The 17,865-nt window shown below is 38.9% G+C and overlaps 2 protein-coding genes across 8 annotated transcripts in view; one reads left to right on the top strand and one right to left on the bottom strand.

Moving 5' to 3' along the window:
- Positions 1-429: 429 nt before the first annotated feature.
- EXTL2 (exostosin like glycosyltransferase 2) lies at positions 430-8,078 on the bottom strand. Of its 2 annotated transcripts, none has more exons than XM_042874159.1 (5): positions 7,990-8,078; positions 6,576-6,650; positions 5,254-5,681; positions 3,681-3,751; positions 430-3,089 (listed from the first exon to the last, which is right to left on the bottom strand). In XM_042874159.1, the coding sequence occupies exons 2-5, from the start codon at positions 6,578-6,580 to the stop codon at positions 2,598-2,600; spliced, it is 996 nt and encodes a 331-aa protein (XP_042730093.1). In that variant the 5' UTR covers positions 6,581-6,650; positions 7,990-8,078; the 3' UTR covers positions 430-2,597. The 2 variants fall into 2 exon arrangements, with proteins under 2 accessions (XP_042730093.1, XP_042730094.1); XM_042874160.1 differs by having other exon boundaries at positions 6,576-6,647; positions 7,990-8,013.
- Positions 8,079-8,433: 355 nt separating this feature from the next.
- The window catches only part of SLC30A7 (solute carrier family 30 member 7), a 34,045-nt gene continuing 24,613 nt past the window's right edge, over positions 8,434-17,865 (top strand). For all 6 annotated transcript variants that reach the window (XR_006179357.1, XR_006179356.1, XR_006179358.1 and 3 more), the window contains exons 1-6: positions 8,434-8,551; positions 8,708-8,809; positions 13,613-13,726; positions 15,708-15,795; positions 16,122-16,248; positions 17,118-17,261. Coding sequence is in view for 1 of the 6 variants with exons in the window: in XM_042873428.1 (XP_042729362.1) it covers positions 8,472-8,551; positions 8,708-8,809; positions 13,613-13,726; positions 15,708-15,795; positions 16,122-16,248; positions 17,118-17,261 (655 nt within the window). In the remaining 5 variants the exon portion in view is untranslated. The remainder of the gene's footprint in view (positions 8,552-8,707; positions 8,810-13,612; positions 13,727-15,707; positions 15,796-16,121; positions 16,249-17,117; positions 17,262-17,865) is intronic.

Genomic DNA, 17,865 nt, shown 5'->3' with positions numbered 1-17,865 from the left:
GATTCCTTAAGTACATATTTCAGATTCCACTTATAAAACCCATGTCACACAAACACTGATTTCTACAGAAAACTCAGAGGCAGTGATAAATGTTTACATTCCAAATACTTCCAAATGACATCTACACAAGCTCTTACCACAATAAAAAAATTGTTAATATTTAAATTGTTAGTAAAATATCTCAAAGAATATCAAGGTACTTCTATAACCATCAAGGGACAAATTCATTACTTATAAAAAAACATTAGCTTTTAAAACGAAGAAACCTCTTTTGTTCCTAAGCAAAATGAATAATGGCTAGACCTGAAGCCTGATCTTTGAACTTTTTGGTTCACTTGTTTCAGGTGGTGGTTTTTTTTTTTTTAATGTTTGTACTATTAGTCATCACACATAAACCTTACCTAAATTAAATAATCATATGCCAACAAATACCTGTAATATTTTTTTTTATTTTTAAATGAGCTCTTGATACTGCTCATCTGTGTTGAGCTTATGAGCTTATTTCAGACATCTAACACTGAAAATTTGGTCAAAACTTTGTGAAATAAATACAGAACAATTCTATTAATATATTTTATTTGACAAAGGTACAAATTAAATTTACCAGAATAATATAAGCTTTTCTATTTCTATTCATTCCTTCACTGATACAGAAGAGCTCCCTGCTAAAAAACAACAAAAGACAAAACAAAAAACCCCAAACAATCCCTTTTTCCTCAAAAAAAAAAAAAAAGAAAAAAAAAGAAAAAAAAGAAAAAAGCCCAAAATTAAGATTTGGCTGAGTTGACAGTTCACTTCACAATTTAAAAGGTAAAATACAACTAAAATAGTGAAAATGTAGCAGATAATACTGCACAGAACAGAAATTAAAGATGACCAATAAATGAATGAAATGCAGGAAGCTACTACTAGTCAAGCTGCACTTCTAGAAATCTCACATAGTTCTGTTCGGATTTTACTTATCACTACAGCCCAGTAAATACAATTTATAACAAAAGTGAACAGACTTAAAGCTGATATATGAAGCTTGCTTTTTTCCTTAAGTCTTACAGAAATATTAGGAAGTCTTTACTGAGCATAAATTCTTTGACACTGATATAACAAAACAAAAGAATCCTCTGTTCTCCAGAAAGGAACTCATAGAGTCCATATCCAGAAACAGCTGTAAGAATGTCACATTTTTCAAAGACTGTTTTTGTCCAGGTAATCATACATCAATTGTGTAGATAGTGTATTGTAGACATGAGTTGATATTGATTACCAACTTCTGAATTGGTACTGAAAATAAATTAAAACTGATGTAGGTGGGATTAAGCCCAAATTTGATGGCAGATTTGATTCTTCTGATACAAAAAAAAAAAGTTGCTTTTTTGTTTTTCATCCATACCACAAAATAGCTACAGCAAAAAGGTTTTTCCTATGTTACCATTGTTTCTAATAAAACAGAAGTTATTAAAAAATAGCTCTTTCTTGCCACTGATCGAGCCACATAATTCAAAGATAATAGCCCAGCCCTGTCACATAGCACTGTACCTTAAAACACTTTGTTTTACACATTCATTGCACATTTTAATTCTGTTGTCATAGCTGCCAAAAACAGAGATAAAAGAAAGCAAGTAATCGTTCATGTGAAAGATTGGTTTTAAAATAAGTAGACCTGTAATATTACAAAATGTACAAACTAGAAAAAATGTAGAGCAGCATGCTTTCATTAGCAATTATACAGAAAACATTTTAGAAGATTTACTTGGGCATATATTTTTTTTTAACAAAATACACACAATATACCAAAAGCAAACTAAATACTAAAGATAGTATTGATAAACAATCTCATGGACTTGACTGCATATATAATTTTCATATTTTATGTATTCAAGTGTTTCTTTCATTTCCAATTGCTAAGTTTTACCTTTCAACTGTTTACAATGTTTCAGCAACTCTAGGAGAATTATTAATAAGAATAAAGCTGTAGCAAAGAGATCCTTCTTCACTGCCTCAGCAGTAGTGGATATTGTATGCAATGGTTTTAGGACTGAGATCTGCTTTGATTGGGTATTCTTCTGGTTTGCCTTCACAGCAGCTTCAGGAACATACAGATGTAAAGGAGTTTTGTACAGCAATCTAGGAGCCTAGTCTGTTTGTTGTAGCCCTTTTACAGTTTCAGTAGGAAATGTGTGGAGAAGGAGAAGGGAAGCAGGGGAAGGAAGCATTTCCACACAAAACAAAACTAAGTTTACTTAGTTAGGTACACAGTAAAAATAAAAAAGTCAGATTATGATCACTGAAGTATAGGGGTACATTTTTGGCTGCATGTTTCCGAAGTGGCCTAGTTGTAAACACTTCTCAGGTTGTGGGAAAAAGATTTTATTATGACTAACCACTAAGATAGATATATATATATATATATATTTAAAATTCTGAAAATTTACCTTGGTGATTGGTAAGAAAGAGTGGGAGGGGGGAACAACATAAAATGCCACATGAAAGAAACTCAGAGGCTGCAAGTAAGGAGAGCCAAGATGCAGTAATCACACTTTCTTTCCTTGTACTTGGTACAGCTCACTGAGTATCATCATCTAACCCCTTAAATCATTGGTTTATACTTTACTTTTGTGATTGGCATAATTAGGAAACCCAAACTGGGAAATCATTATATTAGAATATTTTAAAGGCATGCCATCATAAATATCAACCAATTTATTTACACAGTAAGATCTCTGTAACAAATGCTCTGCTCGGTGCCACATCCCAGAATAGCCACTGTTAGTGTCTTTTTCTAAATTTCTTATATCAACGGGCTTCACAAACACTCCTGAAGGCTTTCCAGTATTCTTTGCTACCAGAAAATTCATGGCAATATCATCACAATTTTGAGTTTCATCTATTAAAGTGTAAACAGCTTCTGGTTGTCTTTGAAAGTCTTCTAAATACTTACAGTGAAAAAACGCTGCACCAATAAGAACCATAGAATATTGATCTCCATTTCCAAATGTTGGGTTCTGCAGTTCAAAGCTGCCATAACTGTATACACCTGAAGGAGTAGAAATGTGCTTTCTAGGAATGAATCCCACTATATGTTCTGGAAATTGCTGAAAGAAAAAGAAATTGAAAATACACAAATGAAGAGTACTCTGTGAAGTCAAAAGACATTACATATTTCCATGAAGGACTTGATCTTTTTCTTTTTTTTTTTTCTTTTTTTTTTTCTTTTTTTAAATGAGAGGAGCATAAGCTTACAGTCAGAAAAGAGAGAACAAAACTGTTGGCATGCACTCCTTCAACCTACAGGAGCATTGCATTTAAGTACAGTTTTACAAAATTGATGTAATTCACCTCATTCCACATCTATCTTCAGTTTGCAGCTGTATACTTGGCAATCAATTCTTAGAGAAAACACTTTTGGTTGTGTTTTGAAGCACACTCATAACTTAAGTTCAGCAATCAGCAGCTAATGCGTGCATATATAAGAAGAATTACAAGTTTGAAAACTAGAGATTACAAATATAAGGAATGTAGAAGAATATTTCCGCAAGTTCTACTATCTAATCTTTGTGCATTTTAAAATCTAATTTAAGAAAAGCAATGGTAGAACACTATGATATAGTACTACTCTTTCTAATTAAAGCCATTAACCTCAATTGTAACTCACAAATGCTGCCTGCTAAGGTAGAAAACATTACCTGCCAAACAGAAAAGGCAAAAGTAAGGTCATGAGCACTGACGAGTGTATCATCATCCATCATTAAAACAGCTAAAGAAAAAGAAAGTTTAATTAAAGGATTGAAATACATGGGCACAGCATGCAATGCAGTACTTGACAAACTATGAAGTTCCTATAACAAGTAAGCTATATTGATGATCTGAATCATTTCATTAGTCTTGTGCAATATACAGCTAAAAAATTAAATACCATTCTTTAGTGAATGAAATTTATAAGGAATTTTAAGTACAAAATTTTTTACCCACCTCCTCCCTATTTGCAAATTCTAGATAAGCAAACTTAATAAAGTGCATTAACAACATTTAATACAATTAATAATAAATGAAAAAAATTCTTGCTTTAAGTTACAAACAAAAGACTATTAGAAGAGAGAAGATATTCTTACATCCCAATTCCAGAGACATTAAAGTCTCTACATTTACAGTCAGCACAATCTTATTATCATTTAAAAGACAATCAACAACAACAAAAAAAAAACACTGGGGAGAATGAAGTCTCTAATATCCTACTAGCAGACACAGGTTGAGGTACGTCAAGAAGAAAACAGTAAGTAAAGCTACCCTTACTAATTATAAGTAATGCTAGGTCTGTAATGTGACTTATTTTTTTTCCCCCCCCCAGTTGAAACAGATAGGCCTTACTGTTGTGCTTCTCCTAGAAACAGCTTGGAAAGAATATTTAGATGAACAGCCAAAGACCAGGGAAAATATTGCTAAAAAGTATATGCTGTTTGAAATAAAAAAATCAGGCAGGAAAATAAGTTCATCCGAATAGCAGAACAGGATTGAAAACCTTGTCTTAAAATTAATAGATTAAATCAAACAAATGGTATAAGTCTAAATTGACTCAAAAAACATGTACATTATGAGTTTCAGTTTGCACTAACATAAGAAGAGAAACGGATCTACTTACCCTTGCTAAACAAATGCAATAAAGAACAGATATGGTTGCAAAACCCAACAAAACGCATAAGGCATCTCTTCCTTTTACTCCTGCTAGAAGGCTCCTATCCTACTACTACTACCTAAATGCTATTACACAAGCCACTTTTGTACCATCTATAGTTTATTAAACAGCTCAACAATTCCAAGGTTTACTACAAAGCACAACTCAGACTGTCTCTCTTTTATAGCACTGTAGGGGAACTGTTAGGTCAGGCTCCTGCTGAAGAGGTGTGGCTGGCCCAAGTACAGGCAAATTGTTTGCACCTGTGCAGCTCACCTGACCATAAGGGGTGGATCTAGGGTGGAGCTCATAGGCTCATATAAGGGCCAGCCTCTAAAGAGAGAATATCTCTTAGGGCTAGGCTGCTTCCTAGAGTGTGTTGTGTAGTCAGAGCAGCTCTGTTGGCAGTTGGGTGAGTTTAGCAATTCAGTTTTCCTTTCTTTATGTTACTCTTTGCCTATCTGTAAATGCTTTACCTGGTGTTGCTAAGAACCTGTAAAGAGCAATTTTGTTTCTTTATGAGATAACCAAGCGTATAGTTTTTATGTATAAAAATACAACTAAAAGTAAGATGACTTGCTTGTTACCTTTTGTTTCCAGCTCAGGAAAGTTCTGGAGTCTGTTCCTCATGCGATTTACAGATTGAGCTTTAAAAATAACAGGAACAGGATGAGGGCCTAAGGAATTCCACATCTTTTCTGGTATCTTCTCTCCAATGTTGTTCCACACAACAATTACTTTATGTAAATGGGGGATGGCTTGGTAATGATTTAATAGTTTTAGTAGTAAGTCAGTTCTGTTATATGTCTGCATGATAAGAGTAAATGAATCTTCTGCAGACCGACTCTGGGTTTTTGATTCCCTTTTAAAATTAAGTATTTTGTCATCTTTGATACTGGGGAGCAAAGCTGTTAAAGCTCCTGCCACAAGAAGTAAGATGATGATCACCACAGAAGTAAAGCGTAGTAGGCGGATTCCCATAACTCTTCCTGGAAGCTTACAGAGGTAAAAATACCTTTAAAAGAAGTGATAGAAAAGGAAAACTTATTAATCCCACATACAGATATATTTTTTTTCTTTGAGCAAAGTTTGCAAAACCCTAAATTCATTCAGGTAAACAAATGACTATATAATAATTCTAGGACTTTAGTCAATTTTCTCTATTGAGAGATACTTCTGGTAATTAATCTCTAATGTCTACTTGCCTTTTACATTCACTTTTTGTTAATTTTTGCAGAACAGTAAAATACAAAGTCAACTTAAAGTAATACTTTAGATTGCCATCTCTTAATTTTTCAGTAGTGTTTTTGACTGAACATTCATACTCCTCACACAACACATCCACCTGAAAATAGAAAACATTTGAACAGGATTCCAGCACTGTGCAAGCTGTGCCTTAGTTGGGAAAGGGGGGATCTGGTGCCTGCTACTGAGGCACCTTTTGCCACTGTTGTAGAAGGCAGGGGCTTCTGGATTCTCCTGCTTTTGGAGCTACATAGGGGACTTTACAAAGTGGCTCCTACAAAGGTAGTCTCTTCTACTAAGAGCTTCTTAGGTGGTCTCAGTTCTTGAGGCCTCAGCAAGACGTGTCAGTCACTGCATCCCACTATTAGTACCTCAAGTGATGTGTCATTCACAGCTGTTCCTCTTCCCCTAGTTGTGTGGTTGGTATGCTCTGGATATGTGATAAATATTCTAAGCTACTATTAAGGAGTTATTTACCTGTAAATATTACACATTACTCCGCTATATTTTCAGGCTTTCATTGCAGAATTCTAGTTAAATGAAGTGATCCAGAACAGTCTCAGCAGTTAAAATTCTTGTTTCTTCACAAGCTTTGATCACTCTTTTCTACAGTGCATAGACAGTGTCTGATATGAATTATATTATTTAAAAAAACTGAACTTACCTCATTATTGCCAGATGGGATTGGTTCCTCCCTGTTGTTTTTTAAAAGGACATTCGTTTGTGTTCTTTTAATCTGCTGGAAATTAAAAGGAATTGCAATTGACAATAAACAGCTAACATCCATGCTACTCTATATTTTTTTGCATTTTAACATTCTTTTTGCTTACTGATTGCAGTGAATGTTCTTGACAATTACCCAATCCCTTTTCCTATTGCTCAGATGAGTAATTGTCTCTGCCTGTCAATGAACTTTCCCAAAACAAACTGTTAAGCCAGTTGGTTAGAAAAGAACTCAAATGCATTACTTTGTTCACCAGGAACCACTGATAAAAAACATTTGGCTACCACACTAAGCCAAGTAGTCCCAGTAATGGTTCCTTTGTTTCTGGCCCATCCCCTTCAGGCTCTCTTCCCACTGAATGCACCAGGTGCATTACAGACTTAAAGCACAGCCTGTTTTTCCTACTGGGTATGCCAGGTAGCAGAATGGAAAGCAAGTCAGTGCAAATACAGGAAGTAAGGATTACACAAGAACACAGGGCAATAAACTTGTATTTGTTTCTTTGGTCGTTGGCGATAATTTTAGTTTTTTAAAACCAGTTGAACAAAGAAAGGGAGTATTTTCATTTAAGAATGGTACTATGACAATTTAGAGAGCAAGAAATTGCTTAATAGTTTTTAAAATGTGGGATTTCACAGTAGTTGATGAGACTGAATGCCCACATAATAATGTATGTATGCCCACAGCCCCTCAGTCAGCATTCCTATGTTTTCCTGAGCCTGGGTCCACTTCTATCACTATCTAAATTTGTGAAGCTGCAGAAGTTGCTGAAACCATTCCTGAAATTAACCCCAGTTTTGGTTGCTTTGCCTTACAGTATATACAGATGTGCTGTGCTCCTAGGAACAGCTGGCAGCAGCTGCTGTGCTCTGCTGAAGCCCAGCATGCTTTTGTTATATGTGAGTTACAGAGATGACCCCTAAGTTCTCTTCCTCCCGTTGCCATCTGTTCCAGCGGTGCTTAACGACACTACAGTGACAATTAATCAGCACAAGTGTAAAAGCACGTGGAAATCTAAACGTTGTTAACTGTGATAATGAAGTCTTTCAGCTTTCCATATCTTCTTACTCAATTGCATATTAATAATGAGCAGAAGCTGTGTTTCGTAGTAGCTACTTAGGTGTCGATACAAAATTTGCCGAATCGGCTTTGCAGTGCTTCCCAGTCGGAAAGCACCGTGATCAGCTTTGACAATTAAGTTACGAAATCGTAACGCGGAATGAAAAACAAAACAGTGCCCCTGCGGGACGCCCCTTCGGACCAGAACCGGCGCAAACACGATGTGGAAGCCGACGCGCAGCGTCTCAACCCTCGCTCCGAGAGCGTTACCGCAGCTACCCACAGCCTCGCCTACCCGCTGAGCCCCGCACGGCCGGGCCCGGCGCCGCAGCTCGGCCGCTCCGGTGAGTCGGGGACGGCCCGGCGGCAGCGCCAGCACGGCAGCGCCGCCGCGCCCGCTTCCTGTAGGCGGCCCGCGCTTCCTGCTGGCCCCCGCGGGCAGCGCGAACTCGGCCGTGGCGCAGCCTGCGGGGGCGCAGCCCGCTGGGGCGCAGGGCGGGGCGGGCGCTTTCTGTAGGGACGCCGCGACGGCCAGTTCGGGAGCAGCGGGCGCCGGGACTACAGCGCATCGGAAGCGTTGTAAGCGGCCGCCGCGCCACCTTGCCCCCCGGCGGCCGGAGCGCGCCGCCACCTCGGCAAAAAGCGCCCCGCCCCGACGCGGCCTCAGGCGCACGGCGCGCAGGCGCGGGGCGGCAGACCGGAAGCGAGTGCCGAGGCCGCCCGCGGGCCTCCTCCCGCCCCGCCCGTCGCCGGCCCCGCTCGTCGCGGCCCGGCACCATGCTGCCCCTCTCCATTAAGGACGACGAGTACAAGCCGCCTCGGCTCAACCTGGTCAGGAAGGTGTCGGGATGGTTCAGGTAAAGGCGCCGGGCGGAGCGCCGCGGGACCAGGCCCGCGACCGAACCCCCCGCGGAGGGCCGAGGGAGCGATGCCGGGGCCGCCGGGTGAGCGGCTGCGCCTTCGGCCGTCTCCTCGTGGCGACCCGGCCGTGACCCTCGTGCTCTCCCTGCTAGGTCTATCCTGGCGGACAAGACCTCCCGCAACCTCTTCTTCTTCCTCTGCCTCAACCTCTCCTTCGCCTTCGTGGAGCTGCTGTACGGCATCTGGAGTAACAGGTACCGGCGGCGGAGCCAGGAGCGGGGCGGCTCTGCGCGCGGGAAGCGGCGTCTCTCGGCGGGCCGCTGCCACGTCTCCTTTCGGCGGGGCCGGGGCGGGACGGAGAGGTTCGCGGGGCTCGGGGTTGCGCGGGCGGGCCGGGCCGCCGCTTTCCCGTCCGGAGTCCCGCGGGGCGGGCGGTGGGCGCCGGCGGTTGAGGAGGTTTCTCGTGGGGACGGTGTGAGGGAGGAGAAACCGGGCGGTGGGTTGAACGTCGGGAGCCGGGGGCTGTAACCGATTCCGCGGGGTTCGTTCTGGGGATGGCGCTTTGTGAAGTGCGAGCTGGGTGGCAGGAACTGACCGTCTTCGGCCCTGAGTGAGAAATGAGGTTTGAAGCATCCTGGTACAGCAGAGTGGTGCTTCGCGTATCACATGCAGAGTTGGGAAGGATGGTAGGGACTTGATTAAATGGCTGCTGGAGTACTTATAGTAACACGTAATCAGGAAATGTAGAGTAACTTCTGCACAGCTGTGTGGTGTGCAAATAGAGAACAGATCTTTTAGCGTCTTCATCCGATGCGATTCTTTGGTTTAGCTGTTTAATGGTGGTATTTCTAAGTCTAAGGGATCTGCCGTGGGCGTGTGTGAAGCCAAACGGTGTGTCATTGTGTGTTGAACTCGGAGACCCTCATCAAAAGTTGCAGTACAAGCACATATTGCTGGAACTTCTGATCAGGAGTCTTACAAGAGCAGCTGTGCAGATTGGGAAACAGCTGGACCCTTCCAGTTGTTGTCTTTTTCTGTGTTTCTCAAACAACACGATAAAATGCTTAACCTTGACTACAGACATTGCTGCTGTCACACTGGGGAGAACACCACTTTGTTTTGGGCACAGACCGTCTCTGCACTGCGCAGACTACCTTGGTTATACTTAGTTTTGACTTTGTTGATTCACTTTGCAGATTGTGTGTGGACTTCTGTGTACACAGTCTGTCTTTTCTACTATGCATTCATGAAAATTTTTGATCTTTCTTTTAAGCAAAATATTTTTGAAAGTGTAAGAAGGAAATAAATCTTGTAGCAGAAAAGGTCCTGCATCAGAGGTAAGAAACTGAAATGACACTTGTCCAAAATTTGAAGAGTTGACTTGACTGGAATTGAGAGAATATGTTGATTCATTTGGTATGGAAGTTAAAAATTAGGGTTTGAATATTCATTAGTTGGTTCTCTTGTTTATATTTCAAGTGAATAGTATCTGATATCTTTACGTTGTGCCTAGGTTTTAGACTTAAACAAAAAAGCATTTTATCAAGTCTCTCCTTGATAGAGAGGTGTTTCTACAGTCAAAGTGAATGGTTCATGTCTTGAAAGAATGAATAAGCAAACAAAGAGCCATTCAGGGAAAATTAATTCTCATATCTGGAGAGCACAGCTCCTTTGGCTGTCAGCATGAGAAATGTAGAAATGGAATGCTTCTGAAGGGGATTTTCAGTATTGTCTTGGAGCACACACCTTTATTTCAGTGCTATCTGGACCTGTCTTGAGTATGACAAGTGACACTTGATACTGCAGGTGTTAGAAGCATGTTGAAGATGATCTTGACTTGTACTTTCCAGTGTCCTTCGTGATGCTAATGAGGTGGATGGCAAGATTTAAAAGCTGCCATTATTACTCAGTTAATTCTTCCCTTGGCTGTCAGATTATAGATTTTGTTTGATTGTGATTCTGAAAAATAGGCTTTTATCCATTTAAATTTAAGCACATAATTGTGAGTTCTTTATCTCTATTACTCTTATTTCAAAATTAATCTGTGATTTCAGCCCCCAAAATTGTTGATAACAAGTTAAAAATTGCTTCAGTTTTCTCTTTCCCTTTTAATTATTATTTCTTATATATTTCTAACTTCTTGTTTGCTGAGTTACTTTTTTTCCTTAAATGACAAAAACAGTAAGCTATATGATCCTCATACAACTTCTCTGAGATTTTGATGATCACAAAGATGTTCATCATGGATTTGGATGCCATGTTTTCCTAACTTAGAGCTTAAAGTTGAAATCTACTACTTGAGTTATTCTAAGATATTAATCACTACATGTGTGTCTGTGTTACTTATTCAGCTGTGGAAGTGTCCTCACTTGCATACAATCTCTTCTACTACAGTTTCTGCTAATTATCCTATGGATTCCAGTGGAAGTTATTACATGTATCAGGTGTTACTAGTGGTTAATTGGATTACTTGCTTACCTTAGCAATCACTATGCACCAACTTTTTGTGTCCCTTTAATTTGCAGGCAATTAAAAAAAAAATCATATGCAATCAAATTGGTCTTTTACTAGGCTTTCTGTCCTTTGTGCAGCAGAACCACTTACTGCTGTACCTATAATACTATGCCATACAATGAAACATATTAGGCAGGACAAATTGTCTGTAATGTTGATAAATCCACATGCTTCCGTGTGCTCTGAGATGTTTGCTTAAGTCTTGAAAGAGGTGGAGCTGTGTTGGTTTTGTACCTGTGGTAAGTCGTGTAGGTATGAGCGCAGTGCCATGATTATTGGCTGTGTGGCTTCTGGCTATAGAGCTAGTATGGTGTTTGTTTTTTTGCTTTGGTTCTTAGAAACTCCTCTTTTCCAAGAGACTATTAAAAAACAAAAAAGCACTTCATTAGCATTGCAAACCCATGACTATAGTCACCCTAATTACCTTTTATTACCTTTTACCTGCATGTGTTGAGTCTTTTTTATCTTTTTTTTTTTTTTTTTTTTTTTTTTCCCCAATGTATCTTTTGTGCTTCTTAGTATGAAATTGAGAATGAGTTGTTTTCCTAGACCTGTCACCTGGTTTTGGGAAGGGGGGGAAGCTGTCACCCCACCCTTAAAGAATTTGTTAAGGAATTAGATTGGGTTGCTTCCTATGTGTCCAGCCTTCTGTCGTCTTTTAATCTTCTTTTTCCAGAATGATTTAATGTCTCTAGCTGTACCAGCCACGGATGTTTTAATGATACCATCCCCTTTCTGCAGTGTCTCAAAGATGTGTTTGTGTGTGTATGTGAAGTGTGTATTTATATATGTATATATACACACACACATATAAATATATAAAACAAGACTTTTGTTCTCCCTGTCCTCCAAACCCACTTTTGCAGTTGCGTCTTTTGTCTGAAATACTTAATTCTGAAATTTATTTCAGTTAGGCCAAAAAGGCTTGCTTGTTCATGTGGAATAATTCAAAGTTTGTTCAATAACTTCGTGTTTGACTTCAGTGTGAATCTAGCTGTCCTCCACCTGCTGATACCACCAGTAATTTTGGTCAAGCTATAAATCAGAAGCTAACAACAAATGGGTGCTACTGGAAGTGTGTTGGAGAGAGAGATAGCTGGGACTTCAGAAGAAAATCAATGTATTAAACTCCTTCCAAGACAGTCACTGGATAATCTCACCTTTTTTATTTGCTGAAATAGCACATCTCAGTGATGTGTTGTGTTGATATTCTGTACTTCATTGTGGTTCTGGTCCAGCTTTGGGATGATCCTTAGCAGCTGATTGCCTGTTGGTATCCACTGACCAGCTGATATTGAGAGGCGAAGTGAGCCATTTATTGAAAATAGCTCAACTGAACCTTACCAGTGGGTGAGAATTAAAGCTAAAGATTTGAAAAGATAGCTTTTCATCATATGGAGCCTTTAAGATTGGCACTTATTTAATGCTAGTTTATTTCTCTGCATAAACTTTTGTGTTCTCTAATAAATATTAGACTGAGCTTTCCTAGGATAACCCAGATCTTTAATGTAACTTGAAGAAAACCCTGATATTAAAAAGATGGATTTGACTTGATCACAGTACGTAAGGAAATTTCTATTAAGAGCTATCCATGTTCTGAGGGAGTGTTTATCTGGCAGCTGTCAGAGCTTGTGTTACTTGTGTTGCTGACATTGCTAGTGAGCTGCATTTTGTGAATGTTCAAAACTTTGATTAGGTTGTGGCTTAGCTGAGATGTTGCCTTGATTAATTATTAGTATTATTTTTAATTTTCATTGTAATACAAATACCTGCAGTCCCTGGGTGTTTACGCTCATGATCATAGTCCTGTTAAGTCTGGGATTTTTTTCTGGTTATGACATTTTTGTCAGGAAGTAGAACTACTGGAACAGAGAAATTGAACTTAATTTTGTTTGGAAAAAAAGTCTTGTTTGCTGTGTAGTAGGTGTTATAGAAATCTGTAATAGCTTTCTACAGGTCCTATGTATTTGCTGAAAGAGTTGAAAGATATTTGGTAACTGGGTGAAATAAATAAAGTTCTTTAGAAGGTATGTAATAAAAGTGAGGTGTTTTTTCTAAGCTGTTTTCTAAAGTTAAGTTCTTTGATAGACTTTTCAAAGGTGTTTAGATGTTACAGTAATTCTGTGTACATTGTGGAAAAGTTCTGTCATAATGACAGCAGAAGAACGTGTCTTGTCCACCATTCCACGGTTATTTTGGTATTAATAAGCAGAGTGTTTATTATTTGTGGCTGTATCAACCTCTGGGGCTTTGAATTGTGTCAGTGGAATTCCCTCCCACCCATCATCCCAACATATGCCAGATGGATTTCTTGCTAAGCACTCTTTCAAAGCAGCTTCACTAGGCTGACAAAAGCAGGTTTGTCAGCGCACAAACTGCCTTCGTCAGCGTACTTACATTGGTGGTCTGGTGTGGGTTTGTCCCCTGAGCTAGCAGAACTGTGCCAGAGACTTAGAAGCAGTGTATTCTTCTAGTGCGTAAAAGATGGAATGCTCTGTGTTTTCTTGTGCCCAACATAACATATTTTTTCTGTTCTTTTCCAGTTTAGGTTTAATATCAGATTCTTTTCATATGTTTTTTGATTGTACCGCTCTCCTGGCTGGACTAGCAGCTTCAGTTATTTCAAAGTGGAGGTCAAATGATGCTTTCTCATATGGGTAAGAAACTTCAGGCTGTTACCTTAACGTGTTCACAAAACCTATTTTTGCAGAACGTGGAAAAGTTATATCAAAGGTATGCTTTTTAAGGTGAATTATTTAAATCTTTGTTGTATTTCCCTAGAAACAGGAAAAAATGTAAAGGTGCTGCTTTTGATGAGTACATTTCACTGCTAAGAGCTCTGCAATAGTGCTAGGGTAACCAGGTTACAGAACACGAAGTTGCTGTGCTTTGTCATGTGCACAGCACTTGTGTCATGGATTTGCCCACGTGGTGAGCTGAGGTGTATCACAGGGAATTGCTGACTGCTGTTTCCCTATACCTTCTGAAAGTTATCTCTGAAAGCCCTAAGTCCAGCAGATGGTGCACCTGAGATGATAAACCATGCCTTGCAGACCCAGCAGGATTCAGAAAGTGTAGTTATCATTAGCAGCTGTGGCTGCCACTAAAGTTCCCATGAACACAGCTGTGCTGTCCTCCAGGTATCCTTTGTGGATATAATTGTTGCAGTTGGTTCTGTTTCAAGGGCTCTTGTTGCAGTCGTGCCTATAAAAGAGTACTGGTGATGCAGTGGTATTAATCAGTCATACTGATTAACAGCAGCTGAGCTATAAGGTGGGTTGCTGCTGCTCATAGTGTTTCTGACCTGGATGTCATCAACTTCAGCTGTCTCATATAAGCATGCATCATGTAGTTTGAAACTCAAAGTCTCATAAAACTACAAGTCTTATGAGGAGCGGCTGAGGGAGCTGGGATTGTTCAGTCTGGAGAAGAGGAGGCTCAGGGGAGACCTCATTGCACTCTACAACTTCCTGAAGGGAGGTTGTGGTGCAAAAGGGTCTGGCCTCTTCTCCCAGCAAATAGTAGAACCTGAGGAAACGGCCAGAAGTTATACCAGAGGAGTTTAGGTTGGATATTAGGAGAAACTTTTTCTCTCAAAGGGTGGTCAGGCACTGGAATGGCTGTCCAGGGAGGTGGTGGAGTTGCTGTCCCTGGCAGTGTTCAAGAGGTGCCTGGATGAGGAGCTACGAGATCTGGTTTAGTGCTTGTGGTACTAATAGGAATGGGAGGGTGGTTGGACTAGATGATCTTGCAGGTCGTTTCCAACCTTGTGATTCTGTGAAAGCACTGATTAATCAAGGTGCAATAGGAGGAATTTATTTTGGCATACTGCTCTGCACTTAAACAGCTGGTGTTCCACATATGAGAGAACAGCTACTATTTATTAAGTCTGGTGTTTTCTGCTTGGGAATTACATATTAATCTGATGATGTTTTGCTTTAATTGGACAAATATGTAAGAAATATTTATTTTTCTTTACTAAAAATCCCCTCTAAAAGGGAAACAAATTAATGTGTGACTTTTTTGATATTAAACAGAGCTTTTCATCAGCCATCTTAAATAAGCATGTGAGACATAACCGTATTTTGTAGTTTCTAAATATATATTTATACTGTAAATTCATGCACAGATTACCTCAAATGGGAAATATTGTAAATCTGCTTTCATCTAGGCCAGATAATGGCTGCAGAGGCAAGCTCTTGCTGCTCTTGCTTTCGGGTCTCTGGAATAGAAGAATACTGAAGTTAGATGGATGGGTTAAGGCTTAGGGTTGTTTTGAGGTAGTATCCTACTTGCTTAATTCTTTGTATTTGTCTTGCTTTCAATCCACTTATCGTTTCACTGTTTTATTACTGTTACCTTTCAAATGATCTCAGGAGTTGTTGTTTTCTACTGCAAGTAAATATGGAAGATGAATAGAAGTTGGCTGTAGTTGTGAATTTCTTTGTCAACATGGCAAATAGTTCATTACATATAAGCTGTCTGTAGTTTACATACTCTGTCTTATTTAGCAATTCCTTGTGTAACACAACTGTTTGAGAAGTAGGAGATTATTCTTCAGTTTTGAAGTTTCACTTTCTAATTTCCCACCTTTAAGTGGATGTGGTGATATCTGCTGTTGCTTTTGGTTTTTTGCAGGTATGTTCGAGCAGAAGTACTTGCTGGTTTTGTAAATGGTTTATTCCTCATCTTTACAGCATTCTTCATTTTTTCTGAAGGTGTTGAGGTATGTAATGACATGAAGTGTACTATCAGTTTCTATTTGTAAAGTGTATTTAGTGGAGATAAAATTATTCTGGAATTTTTTTGTGACATAAACCCATTTTTTTTCCCATGTGTTAATAGTAGCTTCTTAAGCAACATTTTGATTTACATCAGCATTGTCAGATTTAGTGTGTGGGATTCCTGAGTAATTCCTAATTATGTCTTTATGTATACCTGCTTATTAAAGAAAGCACAAAACTGCTTAGGTACAGGAACAACTTTTCTCGCTGCCTTTTACTAATGTGATGAGACTAAAATGCTATGATTTGTTCTTGTTTTTATTTCTAGAGGGCACTGGAACCTCCTGATGTGCATCATGAGAGACTTCTTCCAGTTTCTATACTGGGATTCATTGTAAATCTTATAGGAATATTTGTTTTTCAACATGGAGGTCATGGGCATTCACATGGTTCTGGTAGGACATTTATAATTTTCAGGTTTTTTGTTTTTTTTTTTTTTTAAATGGGAAGCATCCTGGGTAACAGTGTCCTAGAACACATCAGTGAGAGCCTCAGTATTATGTCTTTTTAGTGGCAATCCAATGCAAATGACTTGTTGCAGTATCGATTTTCATGTTTTAACGCTAGCATTAGTGTGTAACCTCTGTACTTCTCATGCATTTTCATCTGCTTCTCACCCACTAACCTGCAAGGCCTAGAAATCCATAATCTGCTTTCTGTAACATGAATTCTACTGCACGTTCTTGGAAGAGAATCTTTTCTCTTGCAGAGTATCTTTTGAATAAAATTAAACTGTAGTTAGGAGGTGTCTTTCCTGGAGAAAGAATTAACAAGATGTCTGAATCAAATTTTAATATGGGCTGAAGATTCAGGTACTTTCAACTGCATGGTTTTTTAATAGTAAATGCAAACTTTGTGTAAATGTTTGTTGTAAATGTTATTTCTATTTTTTTTATGCGAAGCTAATTGATATCAGTTCCAGCTTAACCTCTGAACTGTGATATAGACTCAAAGAAGAAGCTTAAAGTTTTAATGTATGAATGGTAGTATTTCAATTTTCTATCTGCTTTCAACATGCTTGTAACAAAATTTGTGTGCATTTTTCAAGCTGTATTAAAATAACTTCTCTAATCAGATACAATTCATACAGCTACATACAAAGGTTTATATTTCAAACAGCTTGTGTTAATTTTAATCTTAACAGATTTGTTTAAAGCCATGCCTTGAGGTGACCTAAAAATGAATAGACTTCAAATAGCTGAGAAACAAATGTAAGTTTACTTCTATTCAGCACTTGCGTTTGTACTCTGATATTTGTTTATAGGGCATGAGCACAGCCATTCTCTATTTAATGGAGGTCTCAGCCATGGTGACAGTCACAGAGGTCATGGTCACAGCCATAAACATGGACACACTCATGATCATGGCCATAGCCATGGACTCCCTCATGGTCAGGAGTATTGCCATGGTAAGTACTTACTGTCATAGAGCATCGTTTGACTCAATTTTGACATTACTGATTTTTCTGAACAGAAGAGAGGTTGCTGACTGCTTATTCTTATAAGTATGCAGAGAAATGATTTTTCGTTTGTGATTGATGAAGTGTTATATAGGTTTTATTCTACCTAAATTTTTGGACTGTCATCTTTGTTATATGCAAGCAAAAGATAAAGCATGAAATAGCATAACATAATGAAATCAGTTATTAAGTGCTTCATTTCAATTTTTTATGAAAGTAATGAAAAAAACTACTATGCCAATGTTCTCAATTGACTTCACAGAGTAAGGTATTGGGAAAGATAAATGAGCAATTCTGTTGTTGGGTACTTAGGGATTAATTTGTTGTGTATGGACTGTGATGTTTAACAGAAGATTTTTTTATTGTCTTGTGCACTTGTAATCTGTTTTAAAGCTGGTTATGAGAAAGGTAATCTGTATGTTTTCTATGCTTAAATTTTTTCCTTAAAGACAAACAGTCTGAGGAGACGTCCACACAGAATATGTTCACTAGCCTTTACTATGCGAGAAGAGATAGTGTGGTTGCCAGCTGTTTGAAACAATGTGAATTAAAG

Source organism: Lagopus leucura, unplaced genomic scaffold (genome assembly GCF_019238085.1).
Source record: "Lagopus leucura isolate 7727_CA_CO unplaced genomic scaffold, USGS_WTPT01 Super-Scaffold_100009, whole genome shotgun sequence".
In the NCBI taxonomy this organism is placed as follows: Eukaryota; Metazoa; Chordata; class Aves; order Galliformes; family Phasianidae; genus Lagopus; species Lagopus leucura.
The sequence above is the reverse complement of the archived record's forward strand: the minus strand, read 5'-3'. Positions and strand labels throughout refer to the sequence as shown.